The sequence below is a fragment of the Ipomoea nil genome, unplaced genomic scaffold (assembly GCF_001879475.1).
Source record: "Ipomoea nil cultivar Tokyo-kokei standard unplaced genomic scaffold, Asagao_1.1 scaffold1421, whole genome shotgun sequence".
NCBI classification, from domain to species: domain Eukaryota; kingdom Viridiplantae; phylum Streptophyta; class Magnoliopsida; order Solanales; family Convolvulaceae; genus Ipomoea; species Ipomoea nil.
The window spans coordinates 3,227,630-3,254,479 of NW_017617849.1; the positions used below are offsets into that span (position 1 = coordinate 3,227,630).

Consider the following 26,850-nt stretch of genomic DNA (forward strand, 5'->3'; position numbering starts at 1 on the left):
TGAAAATTTAGATAACAAGCTCAAGGTTGACATTCATAAAGGAAATAGAAATAAAACAATTGCAGCAGCAGCAGCAGTGTTACCAGTAAATTCCTGCTTCCGTGGGCTATATCAAGGTGATAGACAACTCCATATTGGTAGATGAAAAACCGAAGTCCAAGGATTATCTCGAGCAGTCTACCCCTTATATTTGTGTGTTTCAGATGCTCTTGTTCTCCACTCCACCAGGATTCCCAACTTTTATCGGGAGAAATTCCAATGCCACCACGGTTTCCCATCCACCTCTTCCAGTCTGTCCAATCATCAACTGTTTTCTGCCAATCGAATCCAGATGGGTTGAACACGAAAGGAGCAAACAACCATGAACCAACTAAGAACCACATTGAAACAGTTATAAAGAAGTACAGCTTGGAACTCCGATAAGATTCCCCATACACTTCATAAACAATCAACAGTATCAACAGCTCAAGCCCCTTCACAAAGTGACTGCGTGAATACATTCTGTAGTTATCAGCATACTTAGCATGGAAAACAACAAAACCGCGACCAGTAGCTCGGTACTTAGAACCTCCATGCAAAAGTGTTCTACCATAATAATGTGCTTTTGTTCCGAGCTGGAACGTGAAGAAAACAGAAGCAAGCTGCAATTGCATTACTATGAAATCACCTAGGGCAGTACGGAATCCTCTCTCTAACCCAATTTCCATCACCATAGGCAACACCAGCAACAATCCTAGCTGAAACACCGACTGGGTGGCCAAAGCCTCTTCGAGAGCTTTAGTCTGACGAACAGAAGGATCCTCCAAAATCCGCTTTTCCAATCCACTCAACACCATATAGAGACGGCCATATAGAAATACATAAACAGTAAGCACAGTGACCTGGAAAAGAAATGTTAATAATAACGTAACTCCAATTTCTTGCATATTTTTGTGTCAATCACAAGAACGAATGATACTAAGAACCATAATCTTACATACCATGCTACTAAAGTAGAAACCAACAGTGGTGAAGTAGAATGATAACATCCTATAGAAGTCAAACCGACGTCCAAGCCTGTATACATCACGGCTAAGCGTTTGTTCTCCATTTCCATTTGCAACCTTTGCCTCGAAGAGAGATATCTGATTCATCCCCACATCACGACCCTTGCCTACTTGAATGTATTCATGATGCGTCACATATCCTCCTCGTAAAGTTGAATTGTAACCTGAAGATGTTAACCCATTAAAACACTGAATGGTGCTTGTTAAAGTGCGGTCCATCACAAAAAAGAATGTCACCTGAAAATATGTCTTCACTCAAATTAATAATTTTCGAGGCTTTGCTCATGCCACCCCTTGTCAAATGAAAGATCCTGTCAAATATATCAGGATGACCATAGTGGAACCTCACCCTGTGAAACAAAGACTGTTACTTCTTTCATATTCAAGCTTTATTTTCGGGAATTTAAAATATATGTAAAATTGAATCTAATGTGGCCAGGCAAGTAAATATGAGCAGCATACTGGATATTAATGTCATATTGTCATCTCTACCACGCAAGATCACTTTGAAATTTTGGGAAGAGGGAGAAAATGCTAACCTTAAAGGGCTTGCCAAAACTCTTTGTCCAATAGTTACAAAACTGGTCTCCTGATTGGACATGAACCAGGCAAGTGAAGAGACACTAGCAATCATTGAAAGCACAAATAAGTACTCTTATAAGTAATTGAACATCTCAGACTGTGATTAAGATCAACTCAAATACAAACCTTCCAGTAAAAATGTGCTCCCTTAATCCTAATATTGTTGGCCTTCGTTGCCCATGATGAGATTTTAGAAACTCCTCCAATACATTCCTCATTTTGAAGGCTTCTTCAAAATAATTATCCTGGAAAGAGAAAAGCATTAAGACTTCTGCTTATAATTCTTTTAAGAAAGAGAAAAGCTTCTCATACCTGATTCATGTCTATGGTCTGCAGGGCTTCTCCACGAGTGAAAATAATGGCATGGTTTTGATTTTCAGGTTTTCCTTCCCCAATTACTGCTGGAGGACCCGGAAGCTTGATTCGATATATTTCCTAGTTTTGGATTATGTAAGGATTGTTAAAAGCTCTGCCAATAGTATGACATTTGAAAGAAAGGGTTCTACAGAACACTATTCTTTCTGGAAATGATACTTATATTGTTTCATGTTTATATAGTTAATTAACTAATACCTCATCCAACTTGTCTCCTCCCTTGACAAGAACAGAATAGTAAACCTTCTCTGTTTTTTTACCCTGAATTGTCTCTTCTCTTTCATCAATATAAGCAACGCGCAAAGATGGATACCTGTCATTGTGAGATTACAAATTCCATCAACATTCTCTAAATTTCAAATCATTATTTGTAAATGGTGAGAATACTATGATAATGCAACTTACGCCAACATGAGATTCAGAATATTAACATAACAACTACGTTCTTTTGCATCCTTGGATTTCTTCTGAGTACCATAAATCTGACAAGAGACAACATAGGTGAACTTCAAATCTGCCAATGCCTGTGCACGTTCCTTCAGCACTTTGTAGTCAGATTGATTTGTACTACGATAACCACGAAATATATCTGCAAGGAGACATTGAAGGGTTATTCTATAGACTACTATCTTCAACTAGGAGTTGTATAAATATTGTTAGTGAAAGGAAAACTAAAAGGTGGACAATATTGAGTTACAAGTTACAACACTAGATGTCAAGTAAAAGTCAGACCTTTATCCTCGCCAAAGTCCAGGAAGTACTGAAGCTCAAGAGCTTCCCTGTAGTACATCATTCCTCTTACTGACCATCCAGCAGAAACATGTATAAAATGGATATTAAGTAATTAATGACTGTACAATCATGTAAGTAATCTCAATATGAAAGTTTAGTTCAAGTCAAACCAGTTCTTGCTAGTGTCTGGCCCCTGTAGGACACCCATTGCCGAGTCAATTCCATCTCCTCTTTATCTTCAGTTTTCAATTTTGGATCGTGAATTCGGTCCTGGAAATTTTTCCATTCATCTAGTGTGGTACCAGGATAAGATTAAAAGAGTTAGAGCAACTTCAATGTAGCAAAACTGAATTTCAACTAGTGAGGGGCGCCTGAAAACACAAATGTTCTGCTATATAGGTTTAAAACTCACCTGGATAGATCCTCTGAAGGTAAAAGAGAGTTGATATGCCATCTTCATTTTCCTTGTTAAGCTCCTCCTCAGAATACATAACTTCTTCTTTATAATATGGAGTTAGAACACTGAATGATGCAGAGTATTTAAATTAGAATGAATTGCAAAACAAATGCCCATACACAGAGATATATAATATTTATATAAAATATGGAGCACCTACCAAGCAAATATTACAATTTATTTGTAAGTATATATGTGCTTATACATGATTTAAGAAAATAACTTCTCTTAAGGCTGGATGCTCCTATATTCAAAGGAACTCTCTGGTTAGAACATTATTAATTTATTATGTCCCAATATATTGATATCTTGAAATAATTAAAAGAAAATGAAGCAAAAAAATTATCCTGATAATTTGTAATTGTCCACTTTCCGTAAATTGACATTTTTTTTGTGTATCCTCTTTCCCAAACTATCCTCAGTGATCCTGTTATTTACTTGTTTGGTCATACCTTTAATTTTAATTGAGGGAGTCACAAAAATTTACAACTAAATTAGAGCAATCAACTTAAAGTGATGTGAAAAGCAAATAAATGTAGTCCTGACAAAGAGATGCTGCCTCAAGGATTTAAGTTTTTGTATAAAAGAGCTGACAAATGATCATTACTGAATTATTTATGAACTCTCTTGAATGTTAAAACTGGTAATATGGCACCACCAGACCAAAAAACAAAAAGCAGCATCAACAAAGGTAAAAATAAACATTCAACACCCAAGTAAGAAAAACCCCTTATTTGAGATTTGGAAATGGACCTGAAAGATATCATATTACGAACTTTTGGAGCAGATGGCATTTTCATAAATAAAGAGTTTGCAAAAAAGGTGATTCTGCGACGAGCTTCTAAATTCATTGGCACATTTATTGCAGACTCCTTAACTGTCAATAGCAAATGTAGCCTGGTAACCTGTAAAGGAGTGAAACGGAAAGACAAAGACGGGTCATTTACTTAAGGGAAGCACAGGAAAGAAAGAATCTCAAAGCAGGTTCCTAGAGGCCAGGTTACCTTTTCCATCCAAGACCTGTTCTGAGTAAAGTGAATGTTTATCCTCTGAAACTTTTCCTCCCTGTCATTTTCATAATGGTGGTGGGCTCCTTCCATGATTCTACAAATAAGAGATATTTGAAAGCACGTTTTAAATTACAGATCCATAAAGGAAAGGTATGCTACTCAGATAAGTTCATGCCATCTAGGAACGAGTTATCTCAAAAACTCACACATTGCCATTAACCATCACATCCTGAGTGATAATTTCAATAATATCCTGGAGGAGGTTTATCAGCGGTGATTTTTTCTGCTCCTCATCTTCATAATCAGTTACCTGTTAGATTGAAAATTAATTGTGCATCAATTGCATGAATAATACAAGCAAACTTTCTAGATTTTTTCTGGAAAGAAGAATTTGAATGCTTAAGGCAGAACTTTGACAAGAGTTAAATTAAACTAACCAGAAGATCTAAAAATCTCTCCAACTTATTGTTCAGTATAGGCAATCCACTCATCCGGAAATTTCTAAGAAAATGCTTCCCTTTTATGCTGTCCTCTACTTCTTTACAAATCTGATCAATGATCCTGTAAAGATTCCAAAACCCAAGCAGCCATATAGCTTGTCAGAAGAGAGATAATTACAAATGCTTCTCAATTTAGAGGTGATAAAAATATTCTTCTTGTGTAGTCATGTATGGTTATATCTATTTGGCACTTTTTTTCGGGGGTGGGGTTCAAGAAATGACTTTACCAGTGATTGGAATTTGCCTTACCTTCTGTCTTCTGGAGAATCCAGTATTTTATGCAACAAATAATTGAGTGTTTGATAGCTTTCAATCACGGCTGAAAACATAAATTCATCACTCTGAATCTTCCTGAATAGATCAGCATCTTCCTTCCCCTTAAAATCTTTTGCCATGTCCAGTGCTATTGGGATCTAATGAGGATAACCAATACAGTAACAAGTCAAAAACAAAACTAGCTTTAATACACATTGACAATAGTAATAATGTTCTCACCTTACTAGCAAGCAAGAAAGGAGGCCACTGGATAACAGTAATAGTAACATCATTTGATGAATATGGCACAAGAAGAAGATCCCTTTCCCTGGCAAATGGTGTCAACAAAAATTTATTTTAACTTGATAGCATTTCATGTTTGGGGATGCAATAGGTGCTTAACATACAATTATCTCTCCATGGCATTTGTCCGATGGAGTAAATGCATAATCATAACACAAAGTCAAGGCAAACAATGCCAACCTATTGCTAATCAAGTCCTCCATCCGCATTGATACTATGAACTCATTCCACATCTGAGAGAACTTTGCAATGTTCTTTCGTTCCAGTGCATCGTCCTAGCACAGCAATGATAATTCAAACAAAAGAATGGAATGTCAAGATCTATTAAACAGAAAGGCCCGGTGGGAGCACTTTAATTCAAGGCACATGTATTAAAAAATAAGGATAAGGAAACATTGTTATACTCTTCTACGTTTTCTGAGCTCCTCTTTTGAAGATGGCACCAGGCGTTCACTGAAAGCTGAAGGAATAGATACAAATCTAGACCTTAACATCCCAAGTGTTCTTATCTACTAGAAAGGAAATATTAAAGAGTAAAGGAAACAAATATTACAGTTCTATCAGAAGCAAGAAAAAGACATGTACAAATCCAATAAAGGATCTAGATTTTATGAGAGAATAACAATTACCTCACCAAGGTGACTGAATGCACCGGTGATCCCTCCAACAATTGTATAAAATATAGCATACCATATTTGTGTGTCCATGAAATAGACCTACATGCAAATTCATTTCTTAGCATATGGAGTTAAATTCCTATTCTATGTTTTTTTTTTTTTCTTTCCACCACATACCAGAATAATTGGACTCCAAATAGCAATCACAACACCAATATTATTTGTCACTGCATCACATGTAAATGTAAATTAGTGTGATCATATGCAAACAGCAAACCTTAAGAATGATAAGTGCGAAAGTAAGACATTACTATTTGGAAAGAATTCATGCCATTCATAGTTCGTCACTCTAATATCCATAATTGTTTTTGTAGGTTGAACTAATGGCAAAATCTGCAGGGGCAAAACACAAAAAGAAAGAAGAATGACCAAGTTACATTTAACAGTCCACCACCATAAGAGATTTGCATAATATGATCTTCACAAAAGTATACCCAAGGCCTCTTTCACTTTGAGTATGAAAAATGGGAAAAAGGAAAATGTTTAGCTGGGATAAGCTTTTAAAAGCTCTTCTGTGTTTTGTTGTGTTTTATGAACTTCAAAATGCAAAATTCATGAAAAGACCAATTTTCCAGTACAGTTGCTATATATGTACCCAAAATAATTCTCATTGCTGTCAGCCTGTCACCATTTTCTGGCACACAGGGAGAAAAGGGCAAAAGGAGAAGAAAAAAGGAATCTAATGTTCGCACTAGGTTTTTCCAGTGTAGGCTAGCAGTGATTGGTAAGAGCTGTGAGCTCTAGTTGGTTCATATCAGGAAGAAAGTCATGTTCAAGGGTTTTGGAGAAGATTCTATACGTAAAACAATTTACATGACTTTTGAGGCGTAAAACATTTAATGCATCCAAGCATAAAAATGTGTTTTTTTTTGGGGGGAAATAATTTATGTGCATTCCAGTTAAATGAACACCTCAAACCAAGAAATGTGTTGTGCCTATTTTATGCAAAGTGAACAGACAAAAACAATTCACAATTACCAAGTACTTGTGATAGAAAAATGACACATCGCCTAGGAGACATCCATGGACGAGGTCAACATATAGGGAGAAATACACTATCTGATATCAACAAAATTTGCTTTCTAGCATCTTAAGAGATCAAGATCCTTGAATAATGATAATTTAAGACAATAAATACCTCCACATAATAGCTGAATGCTAGCTTGCTGATGAGTAGCATGATCCAGAAAAATGTGTACCTGAGAGAACAGTGGAAAAGAACGCATTAAAGAAACCCTATAGCTCCTTGAGAAATAATGACTTCAAACTCATGCCCATCTCCATACTCCAAGCCCTTCTCTGCTTCAACAGTATGTAAGAAAGGAAAATTCGAAAGCTAGAAATTTATATGCATCTAGGTGTATCTACAAACAAAAGAATTGCTTCTTACTTGAAAAGAGAGAACATGTCTTCATGCATCCCTCTTCCTACATACAACTTTGGCTGGAATTTAAAGAGCCAGTATTAGAATAATTGTGTAGAAGTACTATATTTACAAGGAAGTAGCAAAAGAAAGATGTTGCTGACCTGAGACCACCACATAAGAAGCCCAACAATGTGCCAGTTTGATTTTTCGAGGGATTTACGCACAACAGGAAAGAGAAATAGGAATGCAGCCAATATGTTTGGTAGCAAGTAGATTGCAACACAATAGTAGTATAATGATTGGTTTGGTATATCCCCTCCCAAATTGTTGAAAAATCTCACAACTCCTGTAGGATTCTGGATAGATTTAGAATAAGTGATAGGCATAACAACAACCCAGAATGCTGCAACCACAAATTTCAGAAGGTAGCGAAGTATCTGGGTAAATCTCAAGCTCCTCCAGGCATTAAGGCTAAGGATTATGTCCAAAATAGCTGCAAATGTTAACAAGAATGTAAATTATATCATACTGAAAGAGAACAGGAGTAACTCCAATTTAACACAAAGTATAACATCCAAAAGAAGAAGTTATCCTAAATACCTCGTAAAAAGTGCAGAATAGCAGCAGTTATAAAAATACTCAAAATGCTTTTAAACATGTCCTCATCAAAAATGTCATAAATGGATCCTGAGTGGTTCCATGCAATAATAATCATCGCCTGGAAACCCAAAAATAAAGGGAGAAAAAATTATTGACAGTACATGAAACATGATGCTTAAAGGAGAGATTAAATTTGTTTTACCATTATGAATTTTTAATTATTGGAAGTGGAGTGGGAGGAGTGTGGGAGAAGATATGAGGAGATAGAGAAATAAGACAGTTACGAAGTGCTCAATTAAATTTTTCTTGAGTTTCACAGTTTCTATTCCACTGATCCTTCATGTCCTTCCCTGTATAGTTTAGGAGAAAATTCCTACTATAGATAATTGGGGAACAAGCTTTGAGTCACTTATCAAAAACAAATTACATGCTTGTAGTACTTTTTACTTGTCTCAGTCTTGAAGATGATTCAATATCCAGGCTTTGCCATCCATTTCAGTAAACATTTGCTCTTTGGTTGTAGGTCCAGTCTTTTCCAGTGTCATTGAGTGTTTTTTAGTTAAGAGGCCAAGTTGCAAAGCCAGATAAATATTCCTCTAGGACAGTTGGTGGTCTTCAAACAACAAATAGAAATTTGAATAGAAATTAAATTATTGTTCCCAAAAGGCTCACTTCTCCAGTTAGTAGCACCTATGACCCTTAGCTCAAGTAGTGAAAGAGAAACCTCAAGGTTAGGAGTTCAACCCCCCACCCCTGCACCCGCAATAGATGTACACAAAAGAAAAGAGAGAAAAAATTTAAAGTATAAATATATGCTCCGGAAAGCGAAAGAATGGTGTCTCATATTAAAGAAAGGCCATGTGCCAACTCAAAACAGCACCACTGGATTACTAAAAGTCCTAAGCTGCCATAGGTTGTCACATATGGAAAGATTTTATTTCTCGCTTGTCTACACTTATTAGATTTATCTATCTTCAGTCTTTATTCCCCTGGTTTTTTTCTGATTTAACTAAACTTGATCTTCTTTAATTTCTGTTAGTAGCTCACAAGAGGGAACAAAGATCTGCAAACATCTTATACATAAGTGCCAAAAACAAAATTTTAAACTACAAATTAGTTCAGCTATTCTCAAGATACCTGAAGAGCCAATACAAAGAATATCCACATGCGGTCAAAACTCCTATACAGGTGCCAAAATGTACGAATTTCAACAAAGTTTGTCTTAGGCTTCCTATTTCCTGTAGCAACCTGGTTTGGTCCCTGGAGAGTCAAGGCTGGTAAGTAACAATTTTTTATAAAAGGCAAAACTGCCAATAACATAATCATTAAAAGAAAAATTGGTAAACTGTTATCAAATACAACTAGTAACTGATTGTAGTACATACATGGAAATCTAGACCATTTATATGAGGCTTAACAAACTAATTCTTATGCATTTTAGAGTGCTAATCGAATAACTTATCAACTGTCGAGTGTCAACTAGTGCCTCTACTCCATATTTTAGCTACTTTTAACTAGAAATGTGGTGTATATAAATGTATACAAAATTACAAATACAATGCATACTTACTGCATTTGCTTTATGTTTGTCATCTGAGTGCACAAAAAAATCAGCACTTTTGTTCATTGGCCATCCCAACTTAAAACATTTATCAGACCTGATGAAAGGACCCAACAATTGGAGAAAAGTAAATTTACAATTGGAAATTTATTAGAGAATAGGACCAAACTTTAATTATGAGAAGAGTTACCAGAAGTATTCATTTAGATCATCATAATTTCTCCATGCAGAATGACTTGCTTTCCCATCTTTATTTCTCCTAGCTTCCTTTTCCGACAAAAGTTATTCAGTTTAGGTCATAAAAGATCATTGATTACAGTCAATATCACAAAAACATAACTTACCTTGCGTATCACTTCATAAATAGGGGTCACAACATTCTTTAGGAATGATTCCTCACCATGAGGCACTGTCTGATATGAACCTCCACTGACATGACCAACATTGCCAAATAAAATTCCATAAACCTCACGAGCCATCTACATTTATGAAAAAAAAGGTACTATTTTTCATCCGTGTGGTTAAAAGCAACAAATCAGCATCACCCACAAGACTTAGAAAGTGCATCACCGCAATACTGCAATTTAGTATTTTGAATGATGCTGCATTATAAGATTTTTATGTCCAAGAATTTTACCCACCAAATTGTGCAATACATTCAAGAACATCAGAGTCAGGATGTCATCTAAGCTCTAAAATACTAACATAACTCAACAAAGATTTAATCCCAATCTAGTGGTGTCATTTCATACAGAAGTGGTTAAGTTTTACATCAGATGTCAACCAACAAAAACACTCTTTTTTATATGGGATGATGTGTAAGTTATAAAACATTGAATAATAATTTGTGTGTATGTATAAAATATGAAGTTGTAGGTGATTAACTCATTCCCCATGTGGCATTAACTTATTTCTTCTTAAAAATAAATAAATAAACTGTTCTGCGATTCATTTGGCCCCACTTCTTTTTTTCTTTTTTTACCATCTTTGGCTGCCAGGAGAGTATGCCAATATGGCTTCTCCCATATAATTGCCTTTATCTGGTTAGATACATCACAATTAACAATAAAATAACTCAATATAGGTTTGACCAGTACAGTTAAGTACTCAATATGGTTTGCTGCTTTTGCATTAAATGATGTTAATAAGATGATTTTTTAAACTGAAAATAGAAAATAAAAAATTATTATACAGTACTGCATGACTCTATGGATTTCAATGTTTCATAGTTTATAGTAACATACTTAACATAAAAGGTTAACCTACATTGTGGAATATATAGCAGAGACATTCTGGCATGAATCGGATATTTGAAGCTTCACCCCAGATAAGGAGATAAAGTCCAATGTAAACAAGCTCCAGCTGTTGCCGGTTACAACCCGGTGGAAATCTGAATTGCAAGATGTACTTAGCTTAGTAAAACAGAGAAGGATTGACTTCAAATTTTCTTGAGATTTGATGTACACAACTTACTTGAGATTTGATGAGCAATGCAAATATTTGCACCATGAATCATAATTTTTAAATATCTTTTCCTTCAATTGCCGAACTGTGAAGCTATCCAACTGCATAAAATAAAAATAAATAATATTTTTTTTTCCAAATCTAACACACAAGCCTAGGGTGAGAAATCTCTTGCTACAAACCACCATATAAGAAGAGCAAAAGATTTGACTTCAACATGCAATTATTCATCTTAATGATGAACTAAGGAATTACTGAAAAGGTCAATTACTTGGTCATAGTTTTCATGATCCTCTAAGCTCTTATTTCTGACGTCCATATTTGCAAGCATCAGTACTAAGTGCTCCCGTTGATTTGCTACATTTCCTTTCTTCACTCCACAAAGATCAGGAAACAAAAAATAAGAAGAAAAGTTTGAAGTACAAAGCATCACGTAAAGAATGAGATTGCTCTTTTGGTGGCTGTCATTTTTATTAGTCTTTAAAAGATGGGATTTTGGACATTCAAATTTTAAAGAGACTATCATATTAGATTGGATGAAGAAAATAAGGGGAGATTCAAATTACCTGGAATCCAAAGGCTGAAGCCAGCCATTCAAGGATGTCGTTTGTTGATTTATCCTTACTGCCATCATGAGTTCGGATAATGGGGAGATTATCCATATTACGGATAGCTCGAAGTGCTGCTTTGATCTGTTTAAGAAAGGCAGAACAAGCAAGTATATTTAGATAAATATGAAGCATTAAGTTACATAGGGAGCAAGAAGAAGGACCCTTATATTCCATCAATTACTTAAGAGACTCCTAATGAACTATGCTTACAATCCAACTACAAATTACCTCAGAAAGTTCCATTATCACAGGTTTAACTCCAACAGCATAAAGAGGGAGAATGTTATAGTGCTCATAGTATTCTCTTTTCTCCTCTACATCTTTGGCATACCTTTGTGTCTACAAGTATGATGCAAAAATAAGTAAGGAGTTCACCTAACTCATAGGTGGAATATATCCAAAAGATTGCAAAGTAAATAGATCAAACCTGTTCATCCACTTTTGAAGGTGGCACCACTGTTCTCAGCACATCATACAACACACTTGCAATTTGATATATCTTAGCCATCTCTTCTCTGCAATAGAAAGTAAGGAATTTTAAAAATTTTTAACTTAAAAAAAAAAAAAAAAACTAGGAAATTATATTAGAATGAGAGACAAAGCTGCAAAAGAAATTCTGAGCAAGCCTCACGGTTTTTTTGTTTGTTGGCCATCTCTGATATTTTTCTCATAGAAGTTCTGGTAAAATTTTTGAATTTCTCTGGGATCAGTTTTTGCAAGCACAGGTTTTGTCTCTTCTTCTTCCTACAAAAATAAATTGTCAACATGGTCAGCTCGGGCTTACTAGATAGGTATTAGATATTCAGGTATCAGATATGTATCCAGCATTAAAATCAGTGGACCACAGACACAAGAAGGAATTTAATTATGCTGATAAACCACAATTCAAGAAGATTTACAATAGATTGATTTGGGATGACAGGCAATGACTGACAAGTTCCACCAAGGCTTTAAAACACACAAGAGAGAGCAAGGCCCTCTACATATAGTATCATCCCACTAGTCTCAGTGACACTTGCCAATGTTATTTTTATTATTGGTGTACAAACATAATATATACTTTAACCACAGATTGTGTACATTATTGAATAATGAATATACATTTTAATTTATAAATACTAAAACTTCAGCAGCTTAGCACCTATTGGATTCTACTATCTAACGCAGATAAGCCTTTTGCTATTCACAGAGGGCCAGATGGTCTCTTGAGATCCCAATTTGCACTCATCACGTAATGATTGTGGTAATCTGGGATGATTTAGTAATTTTGAGACAACATAATCAAATGTTGCCATTAAATTAGTTAAGAAATTTAAAATATATGGAATTTGTAGAGCAGAAAATGGAAAATATATACAAATAAAGAACATAATAGATGCATAAAGAGACAAACATAAAATTGAACATAATGGGTATACCCTTTCAAGTCTATGTAGCAGGTAAGTCTTGAACTGACGAACACCACGTCCGCTTGATGTTGGATCCATCCTATGAGCCTTCTCAAATGCATGAAATCGGCCTTTTCAGAAATAAAAATTGAGTTAAAGAAGAAAAGAATATCCATAACATTAAAAAACCACTCCATCCACCTAAACTCACTTATGAAGAAGTGAAAGTAACACATTATTTAAATTATTGTTAACAAACAAGTTAACAATAATCCAAATTAATCTCATCACGGTAAATTCTCATTTAATTGCTTTCCAAATTTTATATCAAATACCATGTCTTTCAAAGTGCCAACAGGGCAAATGCAAATTCTTCTAGCAGTTCAAGAAAAAAGGTAGTTAAGAAGTTAAGACAAGTAAGAAGTGGTGTTTTGGGAAAAGCAAAACTTGTGACTGATTACAATTCAAGTCAAAAACTTTCAGTTTCTCTTTTATCCAATTGCCAAAATTGGGAATTGGCTAAATTTTGCAATGAAAATTCAAATTTTCATGTAGATTACAAAAAGTTAAAAAAGTTTGATCTAAAATTACAAGCCACTTCAAAGACTTTCCATTTGCAGTTATTAGACATTTAATCACCAGCTTTACATCTTTACTTGCATACACACAGAGTAAACGATAACGGTTGATTTGAGCATTTGAAATACAAAAAGAAATGATACTTACATAAATAAGCAACTCTCCTATTTTCTTTCTCGATTTCGTTGGCCACACGGAGGATGGGAGCAATGGAAGCCAAGGAGGAAGGGACGAGCTCACTGTCAAGGGTGTTCTCGTCTTCGCCGGCGGCGGGGTCTACCATGGTGGGCGCCCTAGACATCCGCCGGGAAGCCATCCTCCCCGGCGGGCCCACATCCGCTTTGGTCCCGCTAGTACTCGCCATGTATTCAGATTGAAAAGCGGCAGAAACAACAATAATAATCCACAACACCAATTATGTCCTCTCTTCTTCGGCTTCTGAATCCAGAGAGCTGGATTGAAGAAGAAGAAAGCGTAAATGAACATGGGGATTGGAGTCGGCGAGAGGTTTATATATGAAGGGGCAGATACTTTGGAGAACTGCGAGGCAAATGAGTGGGAAACTTTAGCTTTTCATTACTCAACGAAGAAGTAAAGAATGGGGATTGCGATGGTTCTGCTTTAATATAATGCTGACGATTTCGTTTGTCGTCTCGTCTGTAGAGCAAATTAAAGGTGAGAGAGAGATATTGTTAACTAAGAAATGGGTTTGTGAGAGCTTTTTTGAACTAATAAAGCGCTCACTCGTATATACTAATACTATAATAATAATATACAGAAGAGAGAGAGAGACAGAAAGAAACGCACTTTGCTTTACTTCTCCAGGTGGAACTTGGAAGACGACTCCAAAAAGCGGAGGGAGGCGGGGACACCCCGTACGCCTCTGTTCCCGCGTCTTCGTTAAGTAACGAAACTAATGGGCCTAACGGCTACTATTCAATTACGCCCAATTCAATCCGCCTGATCTATCTTTTTAGAATGTTTGGCCCGTTGAAAGCCTGGCCCATGGTATGCTTTTGTCGAGAGAGGCCCGACAATCTTGAATTGTAATCTCCAAGGATTTTATTTTTTATTCAGTGAAATACAATTTTATTATTTTTTATAATCCATATTTTTCAGCTTCACTAGACTCTATCATCGACTCCATGAACCCGCTATCATACTCTTTTTTTTTTTTTTTAACTATTTTCTTTTTCATGAAGATAGTCGTTATCAAAGAGTCTCTAATTTGATATTAACTATTTATAATTTTTCAATGAAAAAATGATACTTTTTCCCCCTCGAGTATCATCGAATTAGTTATCTTTACCCAAATTTATTAACTATTTACTGTTGGCATTCAAAACCCTAAAAACTCACTAGTTTTTTGTTTATATATATTAGCTAAATCTTTCAATATCATCATTCATTTAATCCAAATGCACGAAATAAATATGATAATTTCTCCAAAATCTTGTTTCTGGATCCTAATTGCATGTCTAGAAACGAGAATTGTGAGAAATTATATTGTCTATTTTGTACGCTTTAATTAAAATAATAGTAACATTCAAATATTTAATTGATATTCCTTTAAAAATTCTCATATTTTTTTAGAATTTTGGGTACAGCAAATAGATCATATGTTTGGACAAAAATAATCACTATATGGACAATTGAGTGAAAAATGAAATGCATATATAATTGGGTGGTGCGGATGGGAATATATTTTCTGTATTCCATCATAATGTCTGAGAGTACAGGGAGCAAATATATAGAGATGCTAGATATAATCCAAGTCTAACACAAATAATATAGTCCTAGTCTAATATGGATAATATAATCCTAGTCTAATATGGATAATAGAGTCCTAATACTCCCCCTCAAGCACAAGGTTGGTCAGCCAAAACATTGAGCTTGCAACGGAGTAAATTAAAACGTACAGACGAAAGAGACTTAGTAAAAATATCAGCTATCTGATCTTTGGTAGAAATAAAATTGACTTGTAATTCCTTCTTCGCGACTTTATCACGAACAAAGTGGTAGTCGATCTCAATGTGCTTGGTGCGAACATGAAACACCGGATTAGCACACAGATAAATAGCTCCCAGATTGTCACACCAGAGTTTGGGCACAGAAGGTGGCGCAAACCCGATTTCCTTCATCAGAGAAACGAGCCAAGTAACCTCTACAGAGACATCAGCCAGTCCTTTGTATTCAGCCTCAGTTGATGAACGAGCCACAGTACGTTGTTTTCGACAAACCCATGAGACAAGATTGGTCCCCAAAAATACAGCAAAACCACTAGTAGGTTTGCGATCATCAGGATTGCCAGCCCAATCCGAATCAGAATATGCATGAATATCTAGAGAAGGAGAAGACATAATCTTAAGACCAAGATGTAGTGTCCCATTTACATACCGTAACACCCTCTTGAGAGCCGCCCAATCCGCAGTAGAGGGAGAGTGCATGTGCTGACACAAACGATTGACTGCATAGGAAAGATCAGGCCGAGTTACCGTAAGATATTGCAGAGCACCTGCAAAGCTGCGATACTGAGTGGGATCAGCGTATGGTACCACGACATCAGTCTCGGCCTTCGTGGTTGAAACCGGAGTAGCCACGAGCTTGCAATCAACCATACCTGCTCGTTTTAGAATATCCTTCATGTACCGTTGTTGAGACAGAAACATGCCATCAGACAACGGAACGGTCTCAATACCCAGAAAGAACGAGGGCGCACCCATATCACGAACTTTAAACTCAAGAGCCAACTTGTCAATAAGAGCAGTCACATGAGCCGGATCAGATCCCATAACCAAAATATCATCCACATAAACCAGAAAATATAGACGAGTATTGCCATGTGAATATATAAATAGAGAGACATCCGTTTTGGAAGGTGAGAAACCAGCAGACACCAGAAAATCATGCAAACGAGTGAACCAAGCACGGGGAGCTTGCTTAAGCCCATATAAAGAACGTTGAAGGAGACAAACGTGCCCGGGCATCGTTTTGTCTTCATAGCCAGGGGGCTGGCGCATATAAACCGTCTCAGCGAGATTGCCATTTAGAAAAGTATTGTGTATATCCAACTGTCGAATAGTCCATCCACGAGAAATAGCTAAGGATAAAATAAGACGTACCGTAGTCGGTTTAACCACGGGACTAAAGGTCTCAAAGAAATCCCCACCAGCAACCTGATTGAATCCCTTGGCAACCAAACGAGCCTTGTAACGTTCAATCGAACCATCAGCTTTCCTCTTGGTTCTAAACACCCCCTTACAACCAACCACATTCATACCTGATTTAAAAGGAACAAGCCTCCATGTATTGTTGTGCACCAAGGCATTAAATTCCAAATCCATTGCATCCCGCTATTCAGGAAATTTGACCGCTTGAGTAAAACATGTAGGCTCAGTAGTGATGTCAGTAGATAGAGCAACATGATCATGAGGTCCCGAGCTCCGCGTATTCATCGTATGAGACCGAACGAGCGAGGGCGCGGGACGGGATCGACCACGGGGTCGACCCCTCGGCCGAGCAGGCGGTTGGTCCGTGACTGTCCGCTCGGACTCGGTCATGGGCTCGGCAGTAGCAGACTGCTGGCGGTGGTGGTCAGAAGCGGCTATGGGCGCAGCAGGAGGGTCACGAGCCGTGACAATAGTCGGATCACCACCAGAAACAATTGGTGCAACACCCCACGGCTCCGAGCGTGGTTTTGGAACCTGCGAATCCACAGAGGCAACAAAAGGAAAGACAGCCTCATCGAATCGCACATGGCGACAGATAAAAACCTTGTTAGTGTCTAAACAACGATAGCCACGAAAAGATGGAGGATATCCTAGAAAGACACAAGGGGATGACCGAAACTGTAGTTTGTTGCGATTATAGGGACGCAGATTTGGAAAGCATAAACACCCAAAAACACGCAGATATGAATAATGTTGGAAAAGAAAACCCTGGCTCTGATACCAGATGGGAATATATTTTCTGTATTCCATCATAATGTCTGAGAGTACAGGGAGCGAATATATAGAGATGCTATATATAATCCTAGTCTAACACGAATAATATAGTCCTAGTCTAATATGGATAATAGAGTCCTAATAGTACGGGGGGAAGCTATATATACTTCGAGGAAAAATTTATCTTTTTTAAAAACATATAACTAATAATTTATCAATCTAGTCAGTACTTTGCTCCTTTATTGGACTGACTTGGTACAAATAGAGATTAGTCTAAGTATGGTACGAACTTAAGATGCCTCCTACAGTAGGACCTACTTAGGACACCTCATGGTCTAACAAAAAAAAAAATAACTAATAATTTATAATGGTTCAATAATGGCATGAAATTCTTGTGATGAAAGAATGGTCCATCCTACCACAAAAGAATACATTCCACATTCAATGCACTTGTACTATTATGATGTTACGTACTTACATTGTTCCCAAGCTAGCGGTACAGTGATGAGGAAGTTCATCCCCGTGTTACCAACTCAAAAGTATCCAAACAACCTAGCGGTACGGTGCAACACCAAATGTATCTTTATTTAAATACACAAGTGATCACATTTTTTTATACTGTATATTCTACTACACAATTAAAATCAACCATCATACAAACATACACCACACAATATAACTCTATATCGAGATTCGAACCCACAATAAAAATTCCATTCTCTAAATGTTGCCAAAAAAAAAAAACAAAAAAAACATAAAACTCTCTAATTAACTCAATTAGCCAACAGCTAACAACCATTTACCGAACATGCCCATTGACTACCCACTTTGTTAATTAGTTTTTGGTGCAAACCGCCCAAGGTCGCACCAAAACAAAAGATTGGTTAGTTGGAGACACAAAGTGAAATCATATTCACGAGATTGATACTAATTCCCATGTACAAAATTGATATGAATTTTCTGCAACTGAAGCCTGATTCCTATGCACTTCCATACATGCATTATTATTCTTCCAGTCTCCATGGTCTCACCTACCTCTCTTCATTCTATCTTAACTAAAATTTATGCATTAAATGAACATTTCATTTATATAGCCTTTCTTGAGTGTACTATACACTATCTTTTTTATTCGAAAAAATTTATTGCGTAAGAAGATAAAAAGGGTTATACAGTTGAAAAGAGAGAAAAAAAATATATTTGAACTCTGAATGTGTAAATTTTCAACGATTTTGTTGACAGATCACAAAAAATTGTCCTACCACAATAATATTAAGACTAGAGAAATATTTTAAAAAAGAATAATTAAAAATGAAATATCACCTATCACCTATAAATCTAATACCAAAAATGAAATTAACTCATAATTAAAAAAAAAAAAAACAAAAAACAAAAAAACAAATTCCAATTCCTTCCCATCAACACAACTAGCTATATCTTGATTTTTTACTTTTTTATTTATTCACGGAGACAAAAGATAGAATATAAAAATAAATGGTCAATTATTTAAGCTACCCTAGCTAGGTTAACTGCAGATCGAGTGATTATAATAATAAAGTAAATCTGTGATATTTACCTGAATCAACACCACCTATGAAATCCCTAACTAGATTGGGGATAACGTTTGATTACTTTGATTTAGGAGAAAAAGCTATGAATGTGGGACCCAGTCAGTTGTTTGTCTACGCACTTTAATTAGCAGCATAATATAATAATCACGCACCAGTTTTTGTTAATTAATGTTGTTAAAGTATGAGAAGATTGAAATGATTTGTCTGACACGGACTCTTAATCAAAAGTTTATGCTTCAAATCAAAGACTATTCCTCCCCCAGTTATGGCTTTATCTCAACCCCCAACCCAAAATCACATGAACAAATTAAAACCAGATTTATTTATATGGACAATTTAGACTTATTTATTGATCTTTTACCGATTAAAGTCGCAAGACATGATTTACCAAGTGCACATCTTTAAATTTTAAAAAATTACTTAAATCAATCTTTAACTAAGAGTAGTCCCATTGAGAAGATTTTTTATGATTTTTTAGAGAACACAAACTTATGTGGAAAAGAAAGTGAATGAGATACAAATATAGTTTAACCACTAAATTATATTTTTTTCTCAAGCTTTAAAAATTATTTATATATGAAAAAGAAAAAGTGATGGTACATATTACACACTAGCATTGCCTAACAGGTGCATTAGGGTCATGACTTAGTAGGAGTCCTCCTAAATTTCTCTCATTAAAACAATTACTTAATATTCACTTTCTAGTGTCGATATTGTATTAGATTTTTTTTAAAAAAATTGTAATTATTGTGTTTAATATTTATCAACTTGTGGTATTATCAACCAATTCGCATATAAACAAGAAAAATAAATAGTTTTTATTTACACATCTTATAAATAATGTCAAGATAGTGTAAATTATAACTTTATTATAAAAAAAGAGTAAACGTTTTTCTTTTAGTAGCATATGGATAAAATTTAATAAATCACAAGTACATAAACTAAATCGAATATTTTACATTAATACATGAATTAATATTTGTAATATATAATTTTTTAAAGAGGTAATTATTAAAATGGTTCATTAATTATAGCGAAATTATCAATTTGGTCATAGACTATTTTCAACTTTAAAAATCTTAACCAATTTGGTCATCCGTTTGTTTAGCCGTCAGCCATCCGTTTACTCGTGACCAAATTTCGCTATAGTCAATTGACTATTTTGGTAATTAATTCTTCGATTTAATGAGAGAGGAAATGATGCATGCATGTGATGACTGAAATGATCCATTGACTAAAGCAAAATTACCAATTTGGTTCCGAGTAAACTGACGTCTGACGGCTAAACAAATGGACGACTAAATTGGTTAAAATTTTTAAAGTTGAAAACTTAATTAGACAGAAAAAAAGTCAAAGTCCAAATTGATAAATTAAATATAGTCAGGGACAATTTCGATAATTAACTATTTGTTAAATTAAGCTAAGCAGTGGTGGCCAAGTATGTTTGAACAGATACTATAATATATAGAGTCAATAACATTAAAAAAAAAAAAAAAAAAAAAAACAGTGGTGGAGAGCTCCTAATATGAAATATGACACTAGAGTTAGTTGAAATTTAATGTTTTCGAGATATTGGAAAATTCTACACAATCCACCAACAGAAGAAGTAAAAAGATTAATTTTTTTTTTTCATTCAAATTAAATCAAGTTGTGTTGGTGGGTGGGTTTAATTTCTCTATTTCCCTTATTACCCCTTAGAACCGTTGTAAGAAATTCTATTTTAATAAATTTAATGGACATAGTCAAAATAAGACTCATTAAATTAATACACATTTAATGAAATCATGTTGCTTTTAATTAACTATATGCTCACTGGTTGGAATTAGATTAATATATAAGTGATTGTTTGACTTGCAAGCAAACCTGTTTGTAGGTTTTTTTTTTTTTTTTTTTTTTTTTTTTTTTTTACGAATTACGTTATTGATTCTTGAGTGGTTATATTTCTGAGTTATTATATAAGAGCGGAAATAGGCCTAAGGGAGGGTCTACGATTTAGTCTGAGATTGGGGTTGGATAAAATTTGGGTGGAGATGGATTCGGCGGTAGTAATAGCAATCATGACCAGACGAGAGCAGTCCAAGACTAAGGTAGCCTTAGTCAAAGATTGCCTTGACCTTGCTTCAATGTTTCATAACATCCGGTTCACCCACATCGAAAGGGAAGGAAATAAATGTGCTGACTGGCTAGCAAACTGGGGTCAAACGATCAACTGGGGTATTAACATCCTAAATCATGCTCCTACTGGTTTGGCCAAACTCTTGGCTGCTGATCTGTTTAACACGCCCTACTTAAGGGTTAGATAAGGCTCTCACTAAGGACTTCAAATTCACCAAATATATATATATATATATATATATATATATATATATATATATATATATATATATATATATATATATATATATATATATAAGAGCAAAATTTATGCTGTATATAATTTTTAGATAATGATTGTTGATTTTCATCGTCACTCCAAAAATTAAGTGATTGTTTTACTTGCAATTAGCTACTATACATTTTATCTTATATCTAAAACCATAATAAGCCTCAATTAAGGTTATATCCTTGATTTATGTTCATCTTTTTGTATGCAAATAAATATGTACATTTTACTTTTTTTTTTTCTAAAAAAGGGGGGAGCAGACCCAACAGTCAGTATGACTCTCACTACATTCGTCTGGCCATGCAAGCCTAACTCATCTTCACGCAAGATTCTTTGAATTTCACTCGGAGGGCTCTCGAACCACCTGATGGTACATTTTACTTTAACTGTTGTACATTTCAATGTTATTAGACAAAACTACCCTTACACCGTTATAACATCGTTAATTTTTAATTATAACATTGATAACACATCATTATTACCATACGCCTATATCTATCATATCTTTTTCTTATTTTTTTATTATCATTTTATTAAAATCATTATATATTAATTTAATGCTTAATTATATTTTAATTAAATTTCTATGCATGATAAATTATATATGTGTGTGTACAAAATACATATATTATTTGTGCATATATAATTCAAATTATAATTTTTAATTATTTATATTTATCAATATTTTAATATTGGACATGAATTTTCACACATTGCGCATACAAAATGCTAGTGTGTATATATATATATATATATATATATATATATATATATATATAACTTCATTTATGGGTACTATGAACATTATCAAACAACTTCAATTCCGCCTATTTACAAAATGCCAAGTTGCCAACTATTAACTATATCTTCATCTATATGTTTACCATTATCGTGATTACTTAGGGTGTGTTTTGTCCATAGGAATGGGTATGAAAGTGATTGTTGTTGTTTGGTTAATATGTTTTTAGAACACTACTATGGGTTTCGAATACCCCTTCAATTGAAAAACCCATACCCAAATACAATAATAGGGTTTCATTCCCTTATTCATTCTTAACCACTACTATTAGTAACCATTCCCATTCCCCCTACTACCAAACATGTTAAATACTTTCACCAAAACCCATTACCATTACCAAGTATTTGATACCCACTCCAATTCCGATTCCTATGTGCGAACCAAACACACCCTTACTTTCACCTACCACTACATATGTATTTATTTATATTTACCATCACGTATTTACCACACACATTAATGTTATTGGTACTTCTTAATTTTATTTGTTTACAAAATAAATTAAAAGGGAATAATCCCTTGACTATGGTGATTTGACCATTTACTTATTTACTTTTAATTTCATCTAATAATTTCCTTGGCAATTAAATTGTTCAGAATGATTAAAATAGTTAAAATTTTGGATGAAATAGTATTTTTTAGAGATTTAAAATAAGTACATATTCAATGATGTTATTTGATAAAATTAAAAATCTAATTTTTTCATTACATGTGTGAAGAAAATATAATTACATGATGTTTTCTAAAACTTTTTTTTTTCTTAATTTCCTTTAATGATCCCAAATAAAAGTGACTGTCTTCGAAAAATCAAACTACAAGCTATTTAAGTGTTGTGTTTGTCAACAATGTAGTGACTAGACGATTAGTGAGTGTTTGTACTTTGTATAAATGGTGAATTTGATCATTTATTTTGGTGATATTGTTCATCATAATCAACAAAACATATTTAATTTTGTAATTATAAAGTTTCAAGTTTACCTCTCAATGAAAGTGATTTATAAATTTTCTTTATTTGATCGAGCATGTCAACTATGAACAACTTAAGTTGGTTTTACATCCTTGTAGTCCTTCGCTAGTTAGAATCACAAGGCGGGGTTTACTCAATACACACAACACACCCTCAATATTGAGAATATGCTTCCCTCGTCACTCAAATAAATATATTTAATTAAATAAAAACCTATTTTTAATTCATATACTAAGGTTGACTTCTCCCCTATACACATTTAAAATCTACATTTTTACCAATTCAACCAAAAAAAGAAAAAAAGAAAAAGAAAGAAGAATTAACACAAAATATCAATATCACTCAAATTAAAATACTAGTATGTAAGGTTGGAAATTGTAGGGGAGTTGCGTATTTATGCCAATATAGTTGCGTCAATCTCAATACCTGATTAAATTATAAGAGATTTAATTCATCTCATTTATATTTCATGGGGGCATGAGATAGTCTCTTAGTAATACTAAAAGTGAACCAGCTTGATTGACGTGAGGGACATTACACTATCATCTCTTAAGAGAGGTCAGGAGGAAAAAATTAATGACAATGCTCCTGCGATTAAGAATGACTACTGAGACTAATAATTTTTATAGGATTTTGATGGTGACAATATATTCTATCATAAGTTTAATTAAGGTACGCGTTAAGCTGTAAAAGGTTTTCGCCATAAGTTAAAATAGTTTAATCTCTTTTTAGAATTACAAATTTCAAATTTGGACGCTCTAAGGGGCCGTCTGGTTCACGGAATGTTAAATTACCTTAGAGAATGTTTTTTTTTTTTTTTTTTTTTTTTTTTTTTTTTTTTTTTTTTTTTTTTGGCTATTAACTCTATTACATTGTAGTATCTGTTCATCTATACTTTTCTCAACCTATTGAAGCACAAAGAGTCAACACCACCTCCACTGAGGCTCGATCTCATGACCTCCCATATGAGAGAGCCACTACATGCCATCTGAGCACAATGTGCTTGGCTACCTTAGAGAATGTTAGATTGCTAGGAATATTAAATTCGTGTGTTTGGTTAAAATTGGGGTATATAATCTAAACTTGTTTGGTGTAGAGGTTATCTTTTATGTTCTAATTATTATTTTTACTTTAATACCCTTAACATATTTTCATGTATTTGAATAAGCTTTTAAATTAAAATAAATAAATAAGATAATTGTATCATATATAATTACATGATTTAAAAATAATTAATTAACATAACTTGTGAAACAAAATTATTTTATAAGTTAATATGACTTAATAAAAAATAAAATAAAATATATAATTATAAAAACAATTAAAAATGCTGCATATAATAAGTCCACATAGAATATATATTTTATAATAATTAGAATTGAAAGGAAAAAATGTTTAAACATGCATGATAATCTTAGATATGATAATCTTAGATAACCTAAGAAATGTAAGGGAATCACATTCCCTTCAAAATCCTATGTGGAGGGTATGTTGCATTCCTTTGGGAATGTTATATTCCCTTGAGAAAGTAAGATAACATGAACCAAACATAAAAATGTAAGTTTAGAAATGTCAAATTCTTTTAAAGATAACTTGAACCAAACACCCCCTAAATCTCTAATCGTTTTAAATTTTTAATTTCACATCTCCAATCGTTTTAATTTCACGGCTACTTATTAGGAAAGCCTCAATAGCCCCTTCTGTTTAGTTGACTCTCCAATTACACATTTACTTATTTTCCACAGTTCTCTTTTATTTCTTTTATGAGTTCCAAAAAAAATAAATAAATTTGTGCATAAAAATTTTCTCACCGAGACACAATTGCCTTTTCGAAGCCTGTTCATGTCTCCTGTATAAGGTTTCCTCCATTGACAATCAAGCTTTTCTGAGCCTATTCTTCACAGTTTCACACTGAATCATTTCACGTACGCACATCTTTTTTGACCCTTCGTTGCTTCTTCTATGTTATACGCAATGTGCTAAATGCATCTTTCTCTCTCTACATTTTGCTTTTGCAAAGATTAGATTTTTGTCTGGCCTGGTTTAAGCAATTGTATTGTTTTTTTGCCTGGGTTGTCTGTGGTCCACATTTATAGCCCACTCCACAGTTCTACTTCTAAACTACTTCTCTGCGAAACTTTTAGCTTTCTCTTTGGCTTGCTTTTGTGGATTCTCTGTTCCACCTCTGCATTGCCATACCTGTCCGTGCTTATCTACTCTGTGCTGCTGCAAAAAAGACACCCCTTTTTTGGTCCTTTGGGTTCTCGAGGAAGACGAACAGGTGGGCTAGGTTTTCCTTTGTGTTCCAGATCACTGTACTGGTAATTTCTCCTTTCTTCTTTGCTGAATTGCTCTATATCGAATCCAAGTCTCTATCTTTATCTGCCTCTTATTTGTTTAGCTTTGTTTCTAAGTCCTGCCTGTGTTTATAAAGCGATTTAGGTTTGCAGATAAATGGGGTTCTAGCGTTTGTGGTGTTCTTGTTAATATGTTTTGGAATCTTCGGTGATGTTTCATTTTTTGGACTTTAATTGGAAATGAAAGTGATTCATAGTATGTTAATTTATTTTGGTTTCTGCATTTGCCTTCAAAGTTTATGCCTTTAATTGCACTAAAGCAGACTCTCTCCCTTGTTTGTTTGTTATGGTCTCTGGGTTTTGAATGCTGAATGAATGAAGGGTTATATTTTATATTCTTTTTGCAGAATTACATCACAAGTGTTTGGAGTTACAGATATAGAATAGCAAAAAGCTGTCAAGATGTGGTTATAATTTGCAACCTCTTATAATTCCAGTACATTTTTCTGGGATCCAGGAGGGTCATGGAGTAAATCTGAGTTTTGAACCTAGAGGGTTTTCCTATAATCTGCTGGCAATGTCGTCTGGGAGTTTAAACACTGAATTAACAAAGAAGACATCTTTTTTTGGTCTAAAACTATGGGTCGTGATTGGTATCTGCATTGGTGTGTTCATTGTTGGGGTTCTGTGTCTGTTGTCAGTGTGTGTCACATTTCGCAGAAAATCTAGAAGAACATTAGACAAGTACTCACATTGTAAAATACCTAATATTTCAAAGGATATCACAGTTGACAGAATTGATGCTCCAAATGCTCATGATCATCCTGAAAGTGTATCTCTAACTGTTAATGATAAATCAAGCGAGAAGCATTCAGAGAAAATGACTGTTCATTTAGGTAGGAGCAAGTCAAGTGATACCGATAACATCAGTCAATCCAGCTCAAGTTACCGTCTTGAGAGGGGTTGTAGTTCACAGTCAGGGGAGGAAGGTAGTTATGGAACAGTTCATAAACAGTCTTCGTATGTTCCAATGCCGTCTCCTCTGGTTGGCTTGCCTGAGTTCTCGCAGCTTGGGTGGGGCCACTGGTTCATGCTTAGAGATCTTGAGCATGCAACAAACCATTTCTCGGCAGAGAATGTGATTGGAGAAGGTGGCTATGGAATCGTTTATAGGGGTCAATTGATCAATGGGTCAGAGGTAGCAGTAAAGAAACTACTTAATAATTACAGTGGCCAAGCAGAGAAAGAATTCAGGGTTGAAGTGGAAGCTATCGGCCATGTTCGACACAAGAATCTTGTGCGACTTCTTGGTTATTGCATCGAAGGTGTTCACAGGTAATCATCTTCAAGAAAATGAGTCTCTACTCACTCGTTCAGATTGAGATG

At 34.6% G+C, this 26,850-nt stretch overlaps 2 protein-coding genes across 5 annotated transcripts in view; one reads left to right on the forward strand and one right to left on the reverse strand.

The window, feature by feature from the left end:
• Nucleotides 1-26,850, reverse strand: part of LOC109187709 (putative callose synthase 6) — a 76,660-nt gene that overhangs the window by 826 nt on the left and 48,984 nt on the right. The window contains exons 17-55 of the mRNA XM_019337983.1: nucleotides 13,654-13,786; nucleotides 12,958-13,058; nucleotides 12,171-12,283; nucleotides 11,967-12,054; nucleotides 11,768-11,878; nucleotides 11,495-11,620; nucleotides 11,200-11,298; nucleotides 10,938-11,029; nucleotides 10,731-10,854; nucleotides 9,809-9,943; nucleotides 9,655-9,731; nucleotides 9,474-9,561; nucleotides 9,041-9,163; nucleotides 7,904-8,021; nucleotides 7,465-7,796; nucleotides 7,328-7,380; nucleotides 7,076-7,136; nucleotides 6,189-6,270; nucleotides 6,055-6,104; nucleotides 5,890-5,976; nucleotides 5,665-5,769; nucleotides 5,441-5,535; nucleotides 5,198-5,285; nucleotides 4,952-5,115; nucleotides 4,640-4,763; nucleotides 4,409-4,512; nucleotides 4,197-4,296; nucleotides 3,946-4,097; nucleotides 3,148-3,257; nucleotides 2,906-3,025; nucleotides 2,736-2,804; nucleotides 2,409-2,592; nucleotides 2,202-2,316; nucleotides 1,941-2,063; nucleotides 1,755-1,873; nucleotides 1,586-1,669; nucleotides 1,284-1,396; nucleotides 981-1,210; nucleotides 84-881 (exon numbers count right to left, since the gene is read on the reverse strand). Of these exons, the coding sequence (XP_019193528.1) occupies nucleotides 84-881; nucleotides 981-1,210; nucleotides 1,284-1,396; nucleotides 1,586-1,669; nucleotides 1,755-1,873; nucleotides 1,941-2,063; nucleotides 2,202-2,316; nucleotides 2,409-2,592; nucleotides 2,736-2,804; nucleotides 2,906-3,025; nucleotides 3,148-3,257; nucleotides 3,946-4,097; nucleotides 4,197-4,296; nucleotides 4,409-4,512; nucleotides 4,640-4,763; nucleotides 4,952-5,115; nucleotides 5,198-5,285; nucleotides 5,441-5,535; nucleotides 5,665-5,769; nucleotides 5,890-5,976; nucleotides 6,055-6,104; nucleotides 6,189-6,270; nucleotides 7,076-7,136; nucleotides 7,328-7,380; nucleotides 7,465-7,796; nucleotides 7,904-8,021; nucleotides 9,041-9,163; nucleotides 9,474-9,561; nucleotides 9,655-9,731; nucleotides 9,809-9,943; nucleotides 10,731-10,854; nucleotides 10,938-11,029; nucleotides 11,200-11,298; nucleotides 11,495-11,620; nucleotides 11,768-11,878; nucleotides 11,967-12,054; nucleotides 12,171-12,283; nucleotides 12,958-13,058; nucleotides 13,654-13,786 (5,190 nt within the window). The remainder of the gene's footprint in view (nucleotides 1-83; nucleotides 882-980; nucleotides 1,211-1,283; nucleotides 1,397-1,585; nucleotides 1,670-1,754; nucleotides 1,874-1,940; nucleotides 2,064-2,201; nucleotides 2,317-2,408; nucleotides 2,593-2,735; nucleotides 2,805-2,905; nucleotides 3,026-3,147; nucleotides 3,258-3,945; nucleotides 4,098-4,196; nucleotides 4,297-4,408; nucleotides 4,513-4,639; nucleotides 4,764-4,951; nucleotides 5,116-5,197; nucleotides 5,286-5,440; nucleotides 5,536-5,664; nucleotides 5,770-5,889; nucleotides 5,977-6,054; nucleotides 6,105-6,188; nucleotides 6,271-7,075; nucleotides 7,137-7,327; nucleotides 7,381-7,464; nucleotides 7,797-7,903; nucleotides 8,022-9,040; nucleotides 9,164-9,473; nucleotides 9,562-9,654; nucleotides 9,732-9,808; nucleotides 9,944-10,730; nucleotides 10,855-10,937; nucleotides 11,030-11,199; nucleotides 11,299-11,494; nucleotides 11,621-11,767; nucleotides 11,879-11,966; nucleotides 12,055-12,170; nucleotides 12,284-12,957; nucleotides 13,059-13,653; nucleotides 13,787-26,850) is intronic.
• LOC109187711 (probable receptor-like protein kinase At2g42960) overlaps nucleotides 24,974-26,850 on the forward strand; it is a 33,785-nt gene continuing 31,908 nt past the window's right edge. For 2 of the 4 annotated variants that reach the window (XM_019337986.1, XM_019337985.1), the window contains exons 1-2: nucleotides 24,979-25,488; nucleotides 25,872-26,799. In XM_019337986.1, the coding sequence (XP_019193531.1) occupies nucleotides 26,042-26,799 (758 nt within the window). In that variant the 5' untranslated portion in view covers nucleotides 24,979-25,488; nucleotides 25,872-26,041. Of the gene's footprint in view, nucleotides 25,489-25,871; nucleotides 26,800-26,850 lie in introns of all 4 variants that reach the window. The other 2 variants (XM_019337988.1, XM_019337987.1) reach the window with 2 other exon arrangements.